Source organism: Primulina eburnea, chromosome 5 (assembly GCF_022965805.1).
Source record: "Primulina eburnea isolate SZY01 chromosome 5, ASM2296580v1, whole genome shotgun sequence".
Taxonomy (NCBI): domain Eukaryota; kingdom Viridiplantae; phylum Streptophyta; class Magnoliopsida; order Lamiales; family Gesneriaceae; genus Primulina; species Primulina eburnea.
The window spans coordinates 24,382,156-24,400,772 of NC_133105.1; the positions used below are offsets into that span (position 1 = coordinate 24,382,156).

At 37.7% G+C, this 18,617-nt stretch overlaps 1 protein-coding gene across 1 annotated transcript; it reads left to right on the top strand.

Moving 5' to 3' along the window:
• The first annotated feature begins 16,715 nt into the window (after positions 1-16,715).
• On the top strand, positions 16,716-17,955 carry LOC140831795 (protein FANTASTIC FOUR 3-like). The gene has a single exon (XM_073195537.1). It carries the CDS (start codon positions 17,033-17,035, stop codon positions 17,837-17,839), a length of 807 nt encoding a protein of 268 aa, XP_073051638.1. The 5' UTR covers positions 16,716-17,032; the 3' UTR covers positions 17,840-17,955.
• The last annotated feature ends 662 nt before the right edge of the window (positions 17,956-18,617 follow it).

Genomic DNA, 18,617 nt, shown 5'->3' on the forward strand with positions numbered 1-18,617 from the left:
CCAATATTATATATCTTGATCCAATCACTAACCGCCACAATTATAAATTAAATTAACAAAGTATACAAACACCTTTGTCTACTTTCAAATTAATTTATTTATAATCGAATTTCTTGTAAATCACAATTTACTATAAATAATTAAAGTCCAACTTCAATTATTTATTTTATGAGAAAATATGTGCAACAATTGTAAATTTAAACTTAAGGGCCCAAAACTCATTTTTCACAAAAATACTTTGGCCCATTTAAATTTCACAAAATATGTTGACCATCTAATGGCCCAACAACTCAAGGCCCATGACACTAAGATTGTCCAAAACACTTTTAGAAACCCTAGTCGTCATCGCCGTCGCCGGAGCTCCGTCGCTGGATTCCGGCAACAAAATTTTTTTTATTTATTTAAAATCCTGCAGTTTTCGGGGGGCTGCCCCTTGCTGCCCGAAATTTCAAGGGCAGCTCGGGCAGCCCTCGGGCAGCAACATGCTGCCCGAATTTTTTTTTTTTTTTTTTTTTATTCCAAAATTTTCGGCCCTTGTGTTTTATGCACAAAAAATTCTCAAGCGGTTAGAAATTGATCTCAACATAATATTATGCAAATATTACACAAAAATCGTAACCATAGCTCGGATACCACTTGAAAGCGGACCGGTTACGGTGGCCGGAAGCGCAACGGAAGTCAAAAAATTTCAAATTTAATCAAGAATTTTCGGCCACCATGTTTATTGTGCAATATTTACAAAATAACACCATAAATCATACATAGGGTGTTTAAAGAAGGTTTACCTATCAACCCCTTGAGGTTGATGTATGGCTCCAACTTAGTTGACAAGCAACTAAGCTCTTCAAGGTTGATGAGTCTACAAGCTCCTCCAACTCCAAAATTAAGCCCACCACTAGCAAGGTAAAACCCCTCTTGATTTGCACTAGAAAAATCAAGAGGATTTTTCAATGAGAAGATTTTATTCTCCAAGAAAATGAAGAACAAAAGAGAGAAAAATTTGAGAGAAATTGGGAGAGAAAAAATCGGCCAAGTGAGATACAAGAATGGAGGAGTGAAGTCTAGTCTTGGGTGTGGGAAAAGTTGGGAGAAAAAGTTGCATGACTTTGCAATTTTTTTTAATCAAAAGTATTCAAGACTCTTCACCTCCCAAGCATGCAAACCCTAGCATGTCACACATATATTATATGGTTTTTAACACATTAAAAAACCATGGACTAAATTTTAATTATCTCAAACACATTTGAGATTAATTAAATACTTCTTGAATTTATTCAAGTCCCACTAGTTAAATAATTATTTTAATTGAGTTCTACAAGACTCAATATTATTTAATTAATTCAACACTTGAATTAATTTAATTATTTAGACTCTACTAGGTCCACTAGTGTTTAATTAATTCAACACTTGAATTAATTTAATTTAGTCCACAATAATGTTTATGAAAATCACAATTTTCAACTACATTATTTACTTGGCCAAATTTTAATCTTAGGAACACTTCCATAAATTAAAATTTATATTTCTCTCTTAGAAGTCATACTTCTATTTTTCTTTACGCTTATAAACACATTTATAAGCCGTTCAACACATTGAACTATTTTACTTCTCATCGGGGTTTACAAAGCCAATACTTGTGTGGCCCTCAATGGTTCATTGATACAACTAGCCGTGGGTTCACATCTCAATGTGATTCGGACTAAACATGTCTTATTCGAGCATACCCCAATTGCTCCATTCTTACTTATCAACTCTTGATAGTAAGAACGTCAGAACTCAAGTCTGATAGTACCCAACCAATCACGTTAAACGCCTAGCAGCATCGCTTACGTGATTCCCTAGGTATCACATGATAGTGCCTGCAAGAACCATTCAATTATGGTTAGCGTACAGTACGGTCCCTTCAACTCATATATCCCGACCGATTCGACAACTATTGGTTTATCGAGAGTTGTCAATTAATCGATACTATGTGTCATGTTGTGGTTGCATCGATGGTGTAATCTATGAAACCCCTTTCATAATTACCACCATACTCTGATCAGAGATTTCAACCCACACATACACGAAAAACACATAGGATATCCATACCCGTAGGTAAGCGGTGAATCCCCGGCTACAATGCATCGACTCCTATATGTTTCGCCGTAACACCCAACCTTGCCACCTGATGACCCCATAAGAGTCGGTAAACAAGTCAAAGTGAAACGCTAGCACATAGAGTCTCAATGTTGTCCCGGGTCATAAGGACTAATGGTGTACAACCATAAACTAGGACTTTTCCACTCGATAAGTGAGAACCACTTGGAAAGTCCTTTATAGAGGGTTGTTCAGTGCACTCTACAAGGAGCACCTATCTGCATGCTCGGACATCACAATGTCCCCTACCAATGAAACATGGTACTCACATCGCAGATACTAGTCTCTAACTCGAGCGGCCTTTATCCTTCTTAGTGGCGGCTGAATCGACTAGGAACGGTTTAGAATATACAGTATTCCAAATATGAGTTTCATGATACTCATCATATGAGCATCTCATATTCTTTCTACTATTTGTATATTCAAGGACTTTATCTATGCAACTAGCATGGGTATTAAGATAAAGATGCGCCAAATTAATAAATTCAAATATTATTAAAATAAAGATCGTTTATACAAAGAGTTTCATCGTGAACAGTCGGCCAACACTTGGCTCGACGTGCACCTACTCTAACAGTAAAACCGTTGTCATTGACCCTAAAAACTATTGTCTTTGACCACCAAAAGACAACGGTTTTTCTAAAACCGTTGTCGATTGTCCAAAAAAACACGCTAATAGACAACGGTTCATGAAACCGTTGTCATAAACGTTCAAAGACAAAGGTTTTACAGAACCGTTGTCATTGACCCTAAAAACCGTTGTCTTTGATCCCAAAAGACAACGGTTGTATAAAAACCGTTGTCGTTTGCTTTAAAAATTATCTACGACAACGGTTTTATCGAAAACCGTTGTTAAAAAGTTTTTTAACAACGGTTTTAGCTAAAACCGTTGTCGTATGTGTGTTGTTGATCTGAAAATTCTTTTAGTGATAGTATAATACTTTCTAATTCATTTCTAACATAGAATATCCTAAAAATTAGCTCATAACTTTATACTTTATTTGGCGACATAAAATACTATAGTAATAAGCATATAGAAAATATTTGGACTCGTCTTATGTCTTAGTAAGAGTATGTACTTTAAATGTTCATAATAATTTACAAAATATTATACCAAAAGTAACATCATAATTTTTTATTTATTTATTTACTTCATATTTTATTTATATAAATACGAATATACGCACAAGCACATAAAATATAGTTTGTAAGTCCAAAAATTATAAAACTTCCAAGCTACTTCTAGTGTTGTACTTTTAAAGTATTGAACACTAGAAACATGTATAAAAAGATTCAAACGATCATATAAGTATCATATAGTTTCCTAAAATCATAGTTTTAACATTTAAAAGTTTATAGTATGTTAAATACTCATCCAAAATTTACGAAACTTGCACAACAGCCTAGAATAATATATAGCATGCTTCGAAAAATTTATTTTCAATTTTCACCGGCGCGGCCAAGTTTTTTCCAGCAAACGTAAAATACGATTTCCTACAACTCTTATGTTACAAGCTTTCTGAAATTCTCAGCCGAAGCGTGTCAGAAAAGGAAAAACTAGTAAAACTCACACCCGACCTCAGTTGCCGGAAAACACTATTTTCGAGGCCGATTCCGGGAAACCAAAGACATGAATGAGAAGTATGATATACAATGAACAACTTTCATGTTTAAACTAAGGTGAAATACGGTCAGCAAAGTTACGGAAATTGGGAGGAAAACAATACATGAAAAGTGAGTTTTCCGGCACTATTTCCTTCCCGGGCAGCGGTGGTTTATGAATTTTGACGAAAAATCGGTTGCTAATTTTTTGACACCTCCTTCTCTGATAGCTTTCTGGGTAAGTAGAAAGTTTTGAGGAATTTTTCTAGAATTTTTTGAGGAGTTTGAGCTATAGAAATGAATTTTTTCCTATTTTTCTCAACTATTAAAAAGCCTCATTCTCACACAACTCAAACCCTACTGTAGACCAGCCCTTAAAACTCGAAATTAGGCTAAGAAACTTGTGAAATTCATCCAGTGAATGGTTTTTTTTTTATAGGCAAGAAGCAAGCCTTTCCTCCGATCCATGTTGGACATCTTCCGATTGCCGGTTGGGCAAGAAAGGAGGTGGAGTGTTAGTTAAGAAAGTATGATGATGATACCTCTCTATGCATGCATGTATGAGTAGCTAAAAATATATTTAAATATTTGACTTAGTTATTTCATTTTATTTTATTTTTAATAAAAAAATTAAATTATTAGTAATATATAATAATTAAATATATACCTAATTATGAGGTATTAAATTTCCTTTCAACAACACTTTTTGTTGTGAAGTGTGTGGACAAGAGAGACGATGATTAATCCCATATTTTTGAAATAAGGGAGTTAATGGTCGATATTCACTACCGCAGTCAGTTTGAAGAGTTTTTATTTTGGTATCATATTGTAGTTCGACATGAGTCTTAAATTGATTAAAGATTTGGAACACCTCAGATTTATCTTTAAGGAAATATATCCAGGTGTATCGGCTGTAGGCATCCACAAAACTGAGGTAATATTTATATCCATTACTTGAACTGATGCAAGCAAGGACCCATATATCAGAATATATAAACTGAAGTGGTTTTTTGTAACAATTTATAAAGGAGGAATGAAATGGAAGACGGTGACTCTTGTCCAATTCATAGGATGAATAGAAACTAATATTATCATTCTTTGAAAAAAAATAATATTGCAATTGGATAAAATGAGTTTTACAGTAGAAAGCATAGGATGACCTAATATATAATGCCATTGACTGAGTGTTGAAGGTGCCACTTCAATTAATTTGTGAGATTTGTTCACTTGATTGAAGATAGAAACAGCTGGGTGAGGTTGAGTATGCAAGCATATGGTAGAGTGAGGAGGTGAGGTAGCTGGTTTGCCTAATGAAAACTTATACATACGTTCATTTAAGGTGCCTTTGAGAAGGGCGATTCCCTTCACTAGGTCTTCACAACAAAAAAATAAGGATGAAACTCAAAATAGACACTATTTTTTTGAGCACATTTGCTAACACTTAGCATGTTTTTAGATACACGAGGGACTCAAAGAAGATGATTTAAAAATAACATGTGGTTCGAATCATGAGACAAAAATGACGATGAACCAATATGAGTGATTGGCAAACATGTTCCATTTGTCATAAGAACATTAACTGTGTCGGTATATTCAGAGCCAAGAGATAGAGTAGCCAGATCATTAGTAACATGATGGGAGGCTCCGGAATCTGGGAACCACCAGTCATCATTTAAACCCTCTGAATTCGCAATAGCTACGGAAGCAGTTGGTGGTGCTTCAAGCTTATGGCGAAATGGATGTGAGTAATGATTACTTGGAGTTTGTGGGTGTGAAACAAAATCTTTGTCAAAACGATAATATCATATCTCTGTAATATGGCCAGAATATCCACAAATCTGGCAAATAGGGGTGATTGTTGATGTTTTGACCAGCCTCGTCGACCACCCGCACAAATCGTCCACGACCTCTGCCACGGGAGGGAGAGCTCAGGGATGACGATTATAGACAACCTTTGGCAGGAGTAAAAGTAGAGATGTTGGCTATAGGTATAGTGTCGTCCACGTTTACAATATAAGATTCAATACGCCCTTCATGCGATAAAAGCAAAGCACCAACCTCTAAAGGGAAATCGGTTCAACTCGAGAGGTCACATGAATTACAATTGAGTCGTACTCCATTCCAACACCTCCAAGAATGTAGAGAACCTAATCATGATCGTATAAAGAGTGCCCACAAGCGGCAAGAGAATCAACTTAACTTTTCATTTTTCGAAGAGAGTCCTTCATGCTAAGACTACATTTATTGAGTGCCTGTAACTGAAGTTTGTACTGCATCATTCTCTCTTTTGAACGATTAGTAAAAATCCGGATCCATATTTGAGCATACGAGGAACACCCAATCATCTGACTTTGAATTCCTTTGGTCATGGAGGCCATGAGAAATGAGAAGAGAAGTTGATCTTGCCTAGACCAAGAAATGGAGAGGATTCGAAACATGAGTGCCATTTTGATGCGAACACGGGTGTTCAAGCCCCAAGGAAAGCATGGGATCCTTTGCAGTTGCCGGACGGACCAGTCACGAGGGGACGATTAAAGAAGTTCAAGGAGACACTACAGGGAGTCATCAGCAAGCATGAAGGGGTCGTGATGCATGTGAGTACGTTTGGAGGCCAACGGAATATGATTCAAGCATTGTTGGAGTCGGCCGAGACTACACGAATGTGTACACGGACCTGCACACGGGGTCCGTGTCCTTGACAGCCAAGGATGGAGAATTCCAGAGTCTACACGGACCTGAGCACGGACCAGTACACGGGGTCCGTGTCCTATGATATTTGCGAAGACAGTGTCTACACGGACCCGTACACGGAGGTTGACACGGGGTCCATGTCCCTTGTTTCCAGCTGAAGTTTATTTCCCGAGTGTACACGGACCCGGGCAGGGAGGGCTACACGGGGTCCGTGTCTGAGCCGACTGCGCGAAAAGTTTCCTTTCTAGAGTTTTAATTATTTTGGAGTCTAGATTTTTGATATCTTTTGTTAACAAAAACATATTGGGACGAAATTTTGAACACAATTCAGATTCATTATTGATATTTTATCATTGTTCTTGAGTTTTCTCTCAAACAATTAAAGCTTTTGCTTTTTCAAACAAAATCAAACTTATCAAAGTTTTTAACTTTTTGGCGTTTGTCAATCGTGCTTGTGCGGATTGTCGTCGACTTGTTCTTCGAAGGTTCATTATAATTCCGATTGTTTATCTCGTGATTATTTGTTGCTAGACTTTTCGTAGTTTAGAGGTGAAAATCACAACACACACACTTGATTCGAAAGATCGGGACAACAACGACTCTTTGTTCGTTATTGAATTGAGGGCGCGATTTGATTTTAATCGTGTTTGCTATTCGTTCGTACAAAGATTCACATCATTTGGTATCAGAGCATAGGTTAATTGAATTCAAGTAAGTTTATCGTTCATTCTATTAGCAGATCTAATTATCCTTTAATTCCGCTTTCAGATCTGTTTGTTCTATCGTTCTTCGTATTTTTTTCGTAAATCTGTGATTCTCGAAATTTGTTGGTGTATTTTTTTTGGGATTTTCGAGTAGTACTCAGCCACAAAAAAAAAACGAGTACAAAAAATTCCAAAAATTCACCATTATTTCTTTTTAATATCTTGTTCTATTTTCTTTAGAGAGTCATATTCAATTGCCTCTCACAGTCAAAAAAATTATATATATATATATATATATATACATATATATATATATATACATATATATATATATACATATATATATATATATTTCATATATTCGAATTTCTTGTCTACACAGTCTAAGTGAGTCGGTCGCATTTGTTCACAAGTTGGAACTTGATTGTTTGATATACTCAAATACAAAGCTTGAGCACACCTTCGAGAGAAGCATCAAATTCGAGTGGAAACATTTGAGTGTGAGTGTTATTTCTTTGGAGTGGCTAGTGAATATTTGTTGTGAGCAAAAAAAAAATTGAGAGAAAAGACGAGTGAATTTATTTGGAGTGACCGTGAGCATTTGGGTGAGGATTATTTTGTTTCTACTAACGTTTTCTTGCAGGTACACATTTGAAATTAGATGGAGAGGGAGGTAGGAGATAGTTCGAACCCGGGGTTGTCTAAGGTTCAAATAGAGGCGTTATTTGGGCATTTTAGTGAGATGATGTCGACCCAAATGGAATCGTTACATGAAAGGTTGGATAAGATTGAGGTTGGTGTTAGTGGGAGTAAGTCTAAACCTAAGGATTTGAGTAGAGAGGATGAGGAGTATGATTTGGGAGGAGATGAGGAGAGTCAAAATGAAAATTGGGGTAGGAATGGAAGAGGTAGAGGATTTGGTAGAGGAAGAAGAGAGGGTAGAGTTTGTGTTTGAGTGTCACCACTACTCCGAACAAAAGAAAGTTAGGTTGGCTGTGGTGGAGTTTCTAGACTATGCTCTCATTTGGTGGGATAAATTAGTTACCACTAGAAGGAGGTATAATGAGAGACCTATTGAGTCTTGGGATGAGATGAAGAGAGTGATGAGAAAGAGGTTTGTGCCTAACCACTACTATAGGGAGATGTTTAAGAGGTTACAAACTTTGAGGCAAGGAGCTAAGAGTGTGGAGGACTACTATAAAGAGATGGAGGTAGTCATGATTAGGGCAAATACCGAGGAGGATAGTGAGGCGACCATGGCACGTTTTCTTTGTGGTTTGAACAGGGAGATCCAAGATCAAGTGGAGCTTAGGCACTACTTGGATCTAGACGAGATGGTGCATATGGCCATAAAGGTGGAGCAACAACTCGAAAGGCGTGGAGTTGGCCGCGCCAATCAAGGTGGGAGTTCGTCAACTTCTTGGCGACCAAACGGGACAAAACGTGATGAAAGCAAGTTGTGGACAAAGCCCAAAGTTGAGACTAAGCAAGAGGCGCCTAAACAAGGAGTGCAAGGTAAATCTGAAACTCCTCTTACTCGAGCTAGAGATACTAGATGTGTTTGGTGTCAAGGGTTGGGTCATATTGCTAGTGAATGTCCTAATAAGAGGGTGATGATCTTGAATGACCATGGTGAGTATGAGTCTCATAGTGAGGATGATGAGGATGATGAGATGCCTGAATTAGAGGACCCTGATGAGGGTTATGGGGCGGTTATAGGTGAAGCACTAGTGACTAGGCGTATCATGAGTAACCAAGTCAAGGAGGAGGAGACTAATCAAAGAGAAAACATGTTCCATACTAGATGTTTTGTGAATGGTAAGGTTTGAAATCTTATCATAGATGGGGGAAGTTGCACTAATGTGGCTAGTAGTGAGATGGTAGAAAAATTGGGTTTACCTACATTGAAGCATACTCAACCATATAGGCTTCAATGGTTGAATGATTGTGCGGAAGTGAAGGTGGACAACAAGTCTTGATGTCTTTTTCTATTGGGAAGTATGTGGATGAGGTTTTGTGTGATGTGGTACCCATGCATGCATGTCATATTTTGTTGGGTAGGCCTTGGCAATATGATAGGCGTGTGTCACATGACGTGTTCAAGAATAAATACTCATTTGTCTTGAAAAAAGAAACCATTGTTGTGGGGATCCGGACGCTGATCTTCTTCTTAATCGTCATTGGGACTAATTAATCAATTATAAAAAGGGTCTATTTTTTTTTTTTTTAAATGCGGAAAGTAATGGAATCAACTTCTATACATATCAGTATAAAAGTATTATTCTGATAAAATATACAATCATACACACTCAGGTTCAACAACTATTATCAAGTGTTTAACCCTATCTCTAATCCAAGTCCGGAGCCTCCACTCTAATCATGATCTCTCTTCATCTTCTTGACCCTGATCCAGCCCCACCTGTTGTCATGCACACATACAAAACAAGACAACAGCCAGATAACTCCGGTGAGAAATACATCCCAGTATAAACAATGTAAACATGCAATTATATAAAAACATATACAAAAGCATATATCAGTTATCATTAGCATGTAACAATTCAACAAACATGAATGATTTAAAACTGTAAATCAACATGTCATATCAGACTCAACTCAACCGACGCGTTATCTCAGACTCGACTCAACTGACGCGTCGTCTCAGACTCGACTCATTTCTATTCTAGGGATCCCGATGTCCGAATAATAATAATTATACCGAATCTCAGTCGCTAGGAATGACTCAATTCCTAAACGGCATCGATATAATTCATATATCCAGTGTCTGGGCGAATCAGCCGCAGAATTGATGAATCAGTCAAGAATTAGGCGAATCAGCCAATAACCAGACGAATCAGCCTGTAATTAAGCGAATCAGCTTAAGTTTAGACGAATCAGTCAATAACCAGACGAATCAGCCGGTGACTAGGCGAATCAGCCTATGACTCAATGACTCAGTAATTAATACATACATTCAGTATCTAGGCAAATCAGTCAATGACTAGCGAATCAGCAGTCATTACATGCAGTAGCTATAAATCAATAGACTACAATCATAAGTCTCATCAATTGCAAATATCAATGCAATAAATGAAAGTATGTGATTTAGGGAAACTCGAGTCAAACCTTACTCGAGTTGTGCAATCCCAACTCAACATTAATTTATACCTTTCTTTCTGATACTCTGACTCGGTCGAAGTCTCGAACCCCAAGCCTGTCAATACTCAATCTGACAAGAATAATATCGAGGAGTATAATATCAATACACCACTCGAATTAAATCTGTCCTGCTCAATACTCAATCTAATTCACTATCGATGGCATAACGGTATAATATCAATATACCCAACAATACCATATCAATCAGATATTAATTCTAATATCTCATAATCGATAACAAGTCAATTCTGATATCAAATCAACTCCAAAACTACTCCGAAAACCATAACAATTTCATATGGTATCTGTTCCTCAGTCCGGTTTCAATTATACGATGTCTAACATGACAAGAACATCATATCTGAATCATATCAGATTCTGACAATACTATATTTTCAAATCATATCAAAACGTAGCAAAACTTACGTCCAGTTGTAGCCTACGTTGATAGGAACAGTGTACCGCAGTCGGATTCAAAATCAGACGGACGGATTTCTCACAAAAGGCGTAAGGATTTTTCACACTTTTTCAGAAACTTTTCTCGATTCTTTTATCCTTCTTTCTGAAGGAATTTCGAAGGCATATATATATATATATATAAATATATATATATATATATATATATATATATATATATATATATATCTATACATATACGCTGCATGAAAGGCAAATGGCTCATCCCATCAATTCCACGTCTCGCGCTCGGGCGGTAATAAAGTACCGCTCGAGCGCGACACTTTCTGTCCGGATGCATGGCCTATTATCCATTGGCGCTCGGGCGGTAGTTTTCTACCGCTCGGGCGCCACACTTTCTGTCTGAAATCCCAACTTATGGTGCATTGGCGCTCGGGCGGTCTCTTTCTACCGCTCGGGCGCCACGAGTTCTGTACAAAAATCTTGTTTTTCTTGCACCGACACCCGGCCTTTCCACGTAAGCTCCTACAACCTCAATTCTACCAATTCATCAACGTCTGATTACGGTAATTAAGTCTCGGGCATTACAATTGTATTACTTCCTTTGTCCTCAAAGAAAGTGTTGGAGGACCATTTGAAAAAAAATAAGAAGATGAGGCCGAAAGAAAGAGTGAACAAAAAAGTGAGGTGGCCTTGGAAAATAAAAAGGAAATGGCTGAAAAAAAGAGTGATCAAAAGAGTGAGATAGCCATACAAAAGAAAAATGATAGGAAAGAAATTGAGAGAAAATAAAATGAGAGGAAAGAGGCAAAAAAGAAAACATATATGGTCCAAAAAAGTGAGTTGAAACAATTGATGTACACACAAGAACGACTTGTGTTAATTCTTTACAAAGAGATTCTCCTTAACACAAGTGATATAGCCGGCTCCCTCCCGAGCATTGTTGTGTCACTTTTGCAGGAATTTGAAGATGTGTTTCTGGAGGAGTTACCTCAAGGCTTACCACCATTGAGGGGAATCGAGCACCAAATCGATTTCGTGCCGGGGAGTGCATTGCCAAATCGTCCAGCCTATAGGAGCAACCCGGAGGAGACTAAAGAGCTTCAACGGCAGGTAAGTGAGTTGTTAGATATGGGGTTTGTGCGTGAGTCCATGTCATCTTGTGCTGTACCTGTTCTATTATTTCCTAAGAAAGATGGCTCATGGCGTATGTGTGTAGATTGTAGGACAATCAATAACATAACCATTAAGTATAGACATCCCATACCTAGACTAGATGATATGTTAGATGAATTACATGGTGCATGTGTCTTTAGTAAAATTGACTTGAAGAGTGGGTATCACCAAATTAGGATGAGGGAAGGTGATGAGTGGAAAACTGCATTTAAAACCAAATATGGGTTATATGAGTGGATGGTCATGTCATTTGGCTTAACTAACGCTCCTAGTACCTTTATGAGGTTAATGAATCATGTTTTGCGTGCACACATAGGAAAGTTTGTTGTGGTCTACTTTGATGATATCCTAGTGTATAGCAAAAATTTGGAAGAGCATGTTAATCACTTAAGACTTGTGCTAATCACACTAAGGGCTGAGAATTTGTATGCAAACCTAAAGAAATGTGATTTTTGTACAAACAAACTTGTCTTTCTTGGTTTTGTGGTAAGCTCACAGGGGATACAAGTTGATGAAGACAAGGTAAGTGCTATTCGAGATTGGCCAACGCCTACTACTGTTGGTCAAGTTCGAAGTTTTCATGGTCTTTCAAGCTTCTATAGGAGGTTTGTAAAGGATTTTAGCACATTGGCAGCACCAATGACGGCGGTGATTAAGAAGAACGTTCCATTCTATTGGGGCGAGGAGCAAGAGAAGTCCTTTAATATTATCAAGCAGAAATTAATTAATGCTCCTTTACTTGTTTTACCTGATTTTTCTAACACTTTTGAAATTGAATGTGATGCGTCAGGTGTAGGTATTGGCGGAGTTTTGATGCAAGGAGGACGCCCAGTGGCGTACTTTAGCGAGAAGCTCAATGGAGCAGCCTTGAACTATCCCACGTATGATAAGGAGTTCTACGCGCTTGTGAGGACTCTAGAGACGTGGCAACACTACTTGAGGCCTAAGGAGTTTGTGATTCCTACGGATCACGAGCCTCTAAAGCACCTTAAGGGGCAACAGAAGTTGAACAAGCTGCATGCCAAGTGGGTGGCATTCATTGAAACATTCCCCTACATCATCAATTACAAACAAGGTAAGGAAAATGTAGTGGCCGACGCACTATCACGAAGGTACGTACTAATCTCTACTTTGGAGTAAAAAATTTTGGGGTTTGAGCATGTGAAAGAACTGTATGTGCTAGATGAGGATTTTAAGAGTTTGTTTGAAACTTGTATACATGGTCCACATGAGAAATTCTACTTGCATCATGGTTTCTTGTTTAGAGAAGATAGGTTGTGCATCCCTAAATCATCCATTCCTGAACTACTTGTTAGGGAGGCACATGGGGAGGGTTTAATGGGGCATTTTGGTGTGGCTAAAACTTTAAGTGCATTGCATGAACATTTTTATTGGCCACACATGAAACGTGACTTTGAGCGTGTTTGTGATAAGTGCATTACTTGTAGGCAAGCTAAATCTAAAACACAACCACATGGCTTGTATACACCACTTCCCGCCCCTAGTGAACCTTGGGTTGATATTTCTATGGACTTTGTTTTGGGGTTGCCTAGGACAAAGAAGGGGAGGGATTCAATATTTGTTGTTGTTGATAGATTTTCTAAGATGGCATATTTTATTGCTTGTCACAAAACCGATGATGCTTCTAACATTGCGGACTTGTTCTTTAGAGAAGTCGTTAGGTTGCATGGCATGCCTAGGACTATTGTGTCTGACCGTGATGTTAAGTTTTTAAGTTACTTTTGGAAAACTTTATGGGCTAAACTTGGCACAAAATTGTTGTTTTCTACTACTTGTCATCCTCAAATGGATGGGCAAACTGAAGTTGTTAATAGGACTTTAGGAACACTTTTGCGTGCTATTCTTAAAAAAAACTTAAAGAATTGGGATAACTATTTGCCTTTTGTTGAATTTGCTTATAATCGTTGCGTGCATCGTACTACAAATTATTCACCATTTGAAATTGTCTACCGTTGGATTTGATGTCTTTACCTGTGAGTGAAATGTTAAACATGGATGGGAAAAAGAAAGCTGAATTTGTTAGGAACTTGCATGAAAAGGTCAAGGCCAACATTGAGAAGAGAAATGAGCAATATGCCAAGCAAGCCAACAAAGGGAAGAAGAAGGTGATATTTGAGAAGGGAGATTGGGTGTGGCTACACTTGAGGAAGGAAAGGTTCCCCGAGAAGAGACGTTCAAAGCTATTACCTAGGGGCGATGGACCATTTCAAGTCCTTGAAAGGATCAATGACAATGCCTACAAACTTGATCTACCAGGTGAGTATAACGTCAGTTCTACTTTCAATGTTAGTGACTTGTCGTTGTTTGATGTAGGTGATGAGCAAGATTTGAGGACAAATCCTTTTCAAGAAGGGAAGGATGATGCGAACACGGGTGGTCAAGCCCCAAGGAAAGCATGGGATCCTTTGCAGTTGCCGGACGGACCAGTCACGAGGGGACGATTAAAGAAGTTCATGGAGACACTACAGGGAGTCATGAGCAAGCATGAAGGGGTCGTGATGCATGGGAGTACGTTTGGAGGCCAACGGAATATGATTCAAGCATTGTTGAAGTCGGCCGAGACTACACGGACATGCACACGGGGTCCGTGTCCTTTACAGCCAAGGATGGAGAATTCCAGAGTCTACACGGACCTGAGCACGGACCAGTACACGGGGTCCGTGTCCTATGATATTTGCGAAGACAGTGTCTACACGGACCCATACACGGAGGTTGACACGGGGTCCGTGTCCCTTGTTTCCAGCTGAAGTTTATTTCCCGAGTGTACACGGACCCGGGCACAGAGGGCTACACGGGGTCCGTGTTTGAGCCGACTGCGCGAAAAAGTTTCCTTTCTAGAGTTTTAATTATTTTGGAGTCTAGATTTTTGATATCTTTTGTTAACAAAAACATATTGGGACGAAATTTTGAACACAATTCAGATTCATTATTGATATTTTATCATTGTTCTTGAGTTTTCTCTCAAACAATTAAAGATTTTGCTTTGTCAAACAAAATCAAACTTATCAAAGTTTTTAACTTTGTCGCGTTTGTCGATCGTGCTTGTGCGGATTGTCGTCGACTTGTTTTTCGAAGGTTCGTTATAATTCCGATTGTTTATCTCGTGATTATTTGTTGCTAGACTTTTCATAGTTTAGAGGTGAAAATCACAACACACACACTTGATTCAAAAGATTGGGACAACAACGACTCTTTGTTCGTTATTGAATTGAGGGCGCGATTTGATTTTAATCGTGCTTGTTATTCGTTCGTACAAAGATTCACATCACATTTTCACCGGAGATGGAGATGGGTGGGATGGTTGATTGGGGATCAATGTAAAGATTAAGACCCAAACCTCGAATTCCAGCCAAGACTTGGAGCTGCCAAAGGAGAAAATTATCATCGGTGAGTTTAAAAAAAGAAAATGATAAAAAAAGTAAAAAATAATATAAAGAACATAATCAAATTTGTTATATTGTTACGCCAGCATAACAAAAGAGAGATTGAGAGCCTCCTCGATGAAGAGTTTGTGATCTTCTGTATATGTGATTATATAGCTTCTTGTGTACTTGGTTTTGATAATGTCACTTATCAGTAGAATAGCGCGTTGATCTTTTGAGTTTATTCAGAACGCACCAAACATAACGATTGTTGGTTCCAATGTTTAAAAAATACTAAGACTTGGATTTATATGAATATTTCTACTCCTATGGTTCATTTTTATTTATATATCTTTTATTCTTCTAAATAAATTGTCATCAACCAATGAGATATGATCATATGGTCATAGCTTCATTCATGGCTAGCCAAAACATTTCCACCGGTGAAAGATTGGATAAATATTAAAAAAATATACAGCTTGTGACAGCTAACAACTAATTTTTAATTATAATATAATATATATAACGAGTAGCATAATTGAGATATTGTTAATATTTCTGATCCGTCCTATTCTGGTCAGTGTTCACATTTCACCAGCCCCTCTAAACGACCAGAATTGTAGAACCGCAACATGGCAATATTCCTTTTTATGCACATATTTTTTTTATTTGACGAAAATTTATGTGAGACGATCTTACGAGTCGTATTTTGTGAGACAAATCTCTTATTTGGGTCATCCATAAAAAAATATTACTTATGTATATTAATGTTTATTATGAATATCGATAGGATTGACTCATCTCACATATAAAGATTTGTGAGACCGTTTCACAAGTGAGTTACTGTTTATAATTTTGGCATTTTATAATAATGAAATTGAGTGTTAATCATGTAAATTTCGATATTTGAATGTTATTCAATTTTATCTGTAGTTCTGACGTGACATCGTACATCACCTTCAAATATATAATACAAAATACAAATTTCTCTTGTAAAAAATTATACATGTGTTCTAAATTGAGTCAAAACAAGGAGAAAAGGGAAGAGAAGTCCATGTCAACCAAGTGGTTGATGTGAAATGGTTGGCTTCCTAGAAGAAAAGAATTCAATTCAACTCAATCCCTCGGAACGAGATTAATTATTTTAAAAAATATATTAAATTACACTTTCGATATTTGTAAGCATCACATTTCAAAAATGGACTCATGAAGTATTTTAAGAACCTCAATCACTCCAAATATCCTCCTCCTTTTGTACCTATATTGTCACACGAGATATATTTGGGAAAATAATTTTTTTCCTATGAATTTATCCAATTTATTCTATATATAAACATATTTATTGATATTATTATTCAATAACAAAATCTTCGATGGAGTATAGGAATCAATTTTTCAGATTCACATAACCAAAATAAGCATCCTTATCTAAAGAATTTTCCTATCCACCGAGTGAGATTAGTACCAAATCAATTTCAAGAATCCCAAAAATGGGAAAATAAAAACCCTTGTATGTGTGGAGAATTGATGATTATACAAAATCAAGTGGTGCCAAAGCCCACTTTTTTTCCACTACAAACACGAGCTTTGATTTCCTCGGCACTTTCGTGGACTATAAATTCAGCATTCATCCCTTGACTTATCTGTCCATTTATTCATTCATTCATTCATTCATCATTCCCTTCTCCTATATTCTTTTCTGTTTCCCAAATCTTATTTATTTTCAAAAAAATCAATTACCCAAATCAAAATTACATATATATGTCAACCACAGTGTGTCAAAATATTGTTTTTTCTTGCTTTGAAACTCAACTCATGGCAGAAACCGCCACCACTTTAAAGCTCAGAGTAGCGGAGGCGCTGCCGGCGTCGGATTCTCAGTTTACCAACTGGGGTTGTCGCCGGATCTTCTATGGCGATCCCACGAACAGTAAAGAATCATTGAAGAATTCCGGTTTTTATGCAGACCCTTTAGCTGAAAGATCATCGATTTCGAGGCTCAGTGCTAAAAGCCTGGAAATGTGCACGGAAAATCTAGGGAGCGAAACGGGCACTGATACCATCACCGGTGGCAGCATTTTTTCGTCTTCTACTTCGTCTTTCGATCAGGAAAATTCATTGAGCTCTAAAGAGAATCATCAAGAAAAGTTGAGGAACAGAGAGAGACAGCCAATAAACGAGGAGGCGAATCCCTGTCGGAAATTCCCGCCGCCGCTGACGACGATGAGTGGGACGGGTTCGATACAGGTGGTGCGCCACTGTGAAGGCGGAAGGCTGATCATTGAGGCGGTGGAGAGGCCGTTGAGGAATTCTTATCTGCAGGCGGAGAGGAGTGGCGGCAGGCTCAGGTTGTGTTATCTGACGGGTTCGGAGTCCGACTCGGATATTGACACGGCGGAGCTGCCTCAGGAGGATGAGGAAGAGGTGGTGGAGCAGTCCGGATCGGGGTTTGAATCGGGGACGGAAGAATTTGGGTTCAAAATGTTGAGTCGGTGTAAGGAGAGGGGACATGAAAATGATGGGTTGTGTAGTAATTGGAAACCTGCATTTTGGGTGGCAACTTCTTGAAAATATATTGTGTTCTTTGGTATTTATTTTTATGGATTTTTATGATTTCTTTTCTTTAGAAATAAAGACTTGAATTTCTTCTATAAATTTAATGTTAAGATATTGGATTTCGGGAATGAGCTTATTAGATAGTTGTTTAACGAGCCAATTTGTGGTTTGAACTTTATTGACTATTATATAAAAATAATATTTATTTTAATAATATTTTCTGTATTTATGCAATTATGACGATTATTTTATCTGTATATCCATGCAAGCTGCATAATCTTAAAATAAAGATAAAAATCGCTTGAGTTTGTGACTAGCATATGTGATGTTAACATTATGTTTCATTGGTAAAAGTATGAAGATGTCATTCACACAGATGAGTGATCATTTGATGATGCACTGAACACAACCATCCATTGGAATGTCCAAGCGGTTGTCATTTATCGAGTGGAATAGTCTGCAGTTATGTATGTATATCATTAGTCTTTTGACATGGAACAATATGGAGGCTCTCCGTACTAGCACTGCAATTTGACTCGTTTACCGACTCCATTGACGGTCATCAGGTGGCGAGGTTGAATGTTGTTTCGAAATACATATGAGCTAATGCATTGTAGTAGGGAATTCACCATTTTCCTACAGGTGAAGATATTATATGTGATCAGATGAGTTAATAGTGCAAGAAAACTCTGGCTAGAGAAAGACGTGTATTTTGGAAAGGAGTTTCATCAGTTTCACATACCATATCACTGTTATTACTCAAAAATATATCACATTGTTATCGAATTCA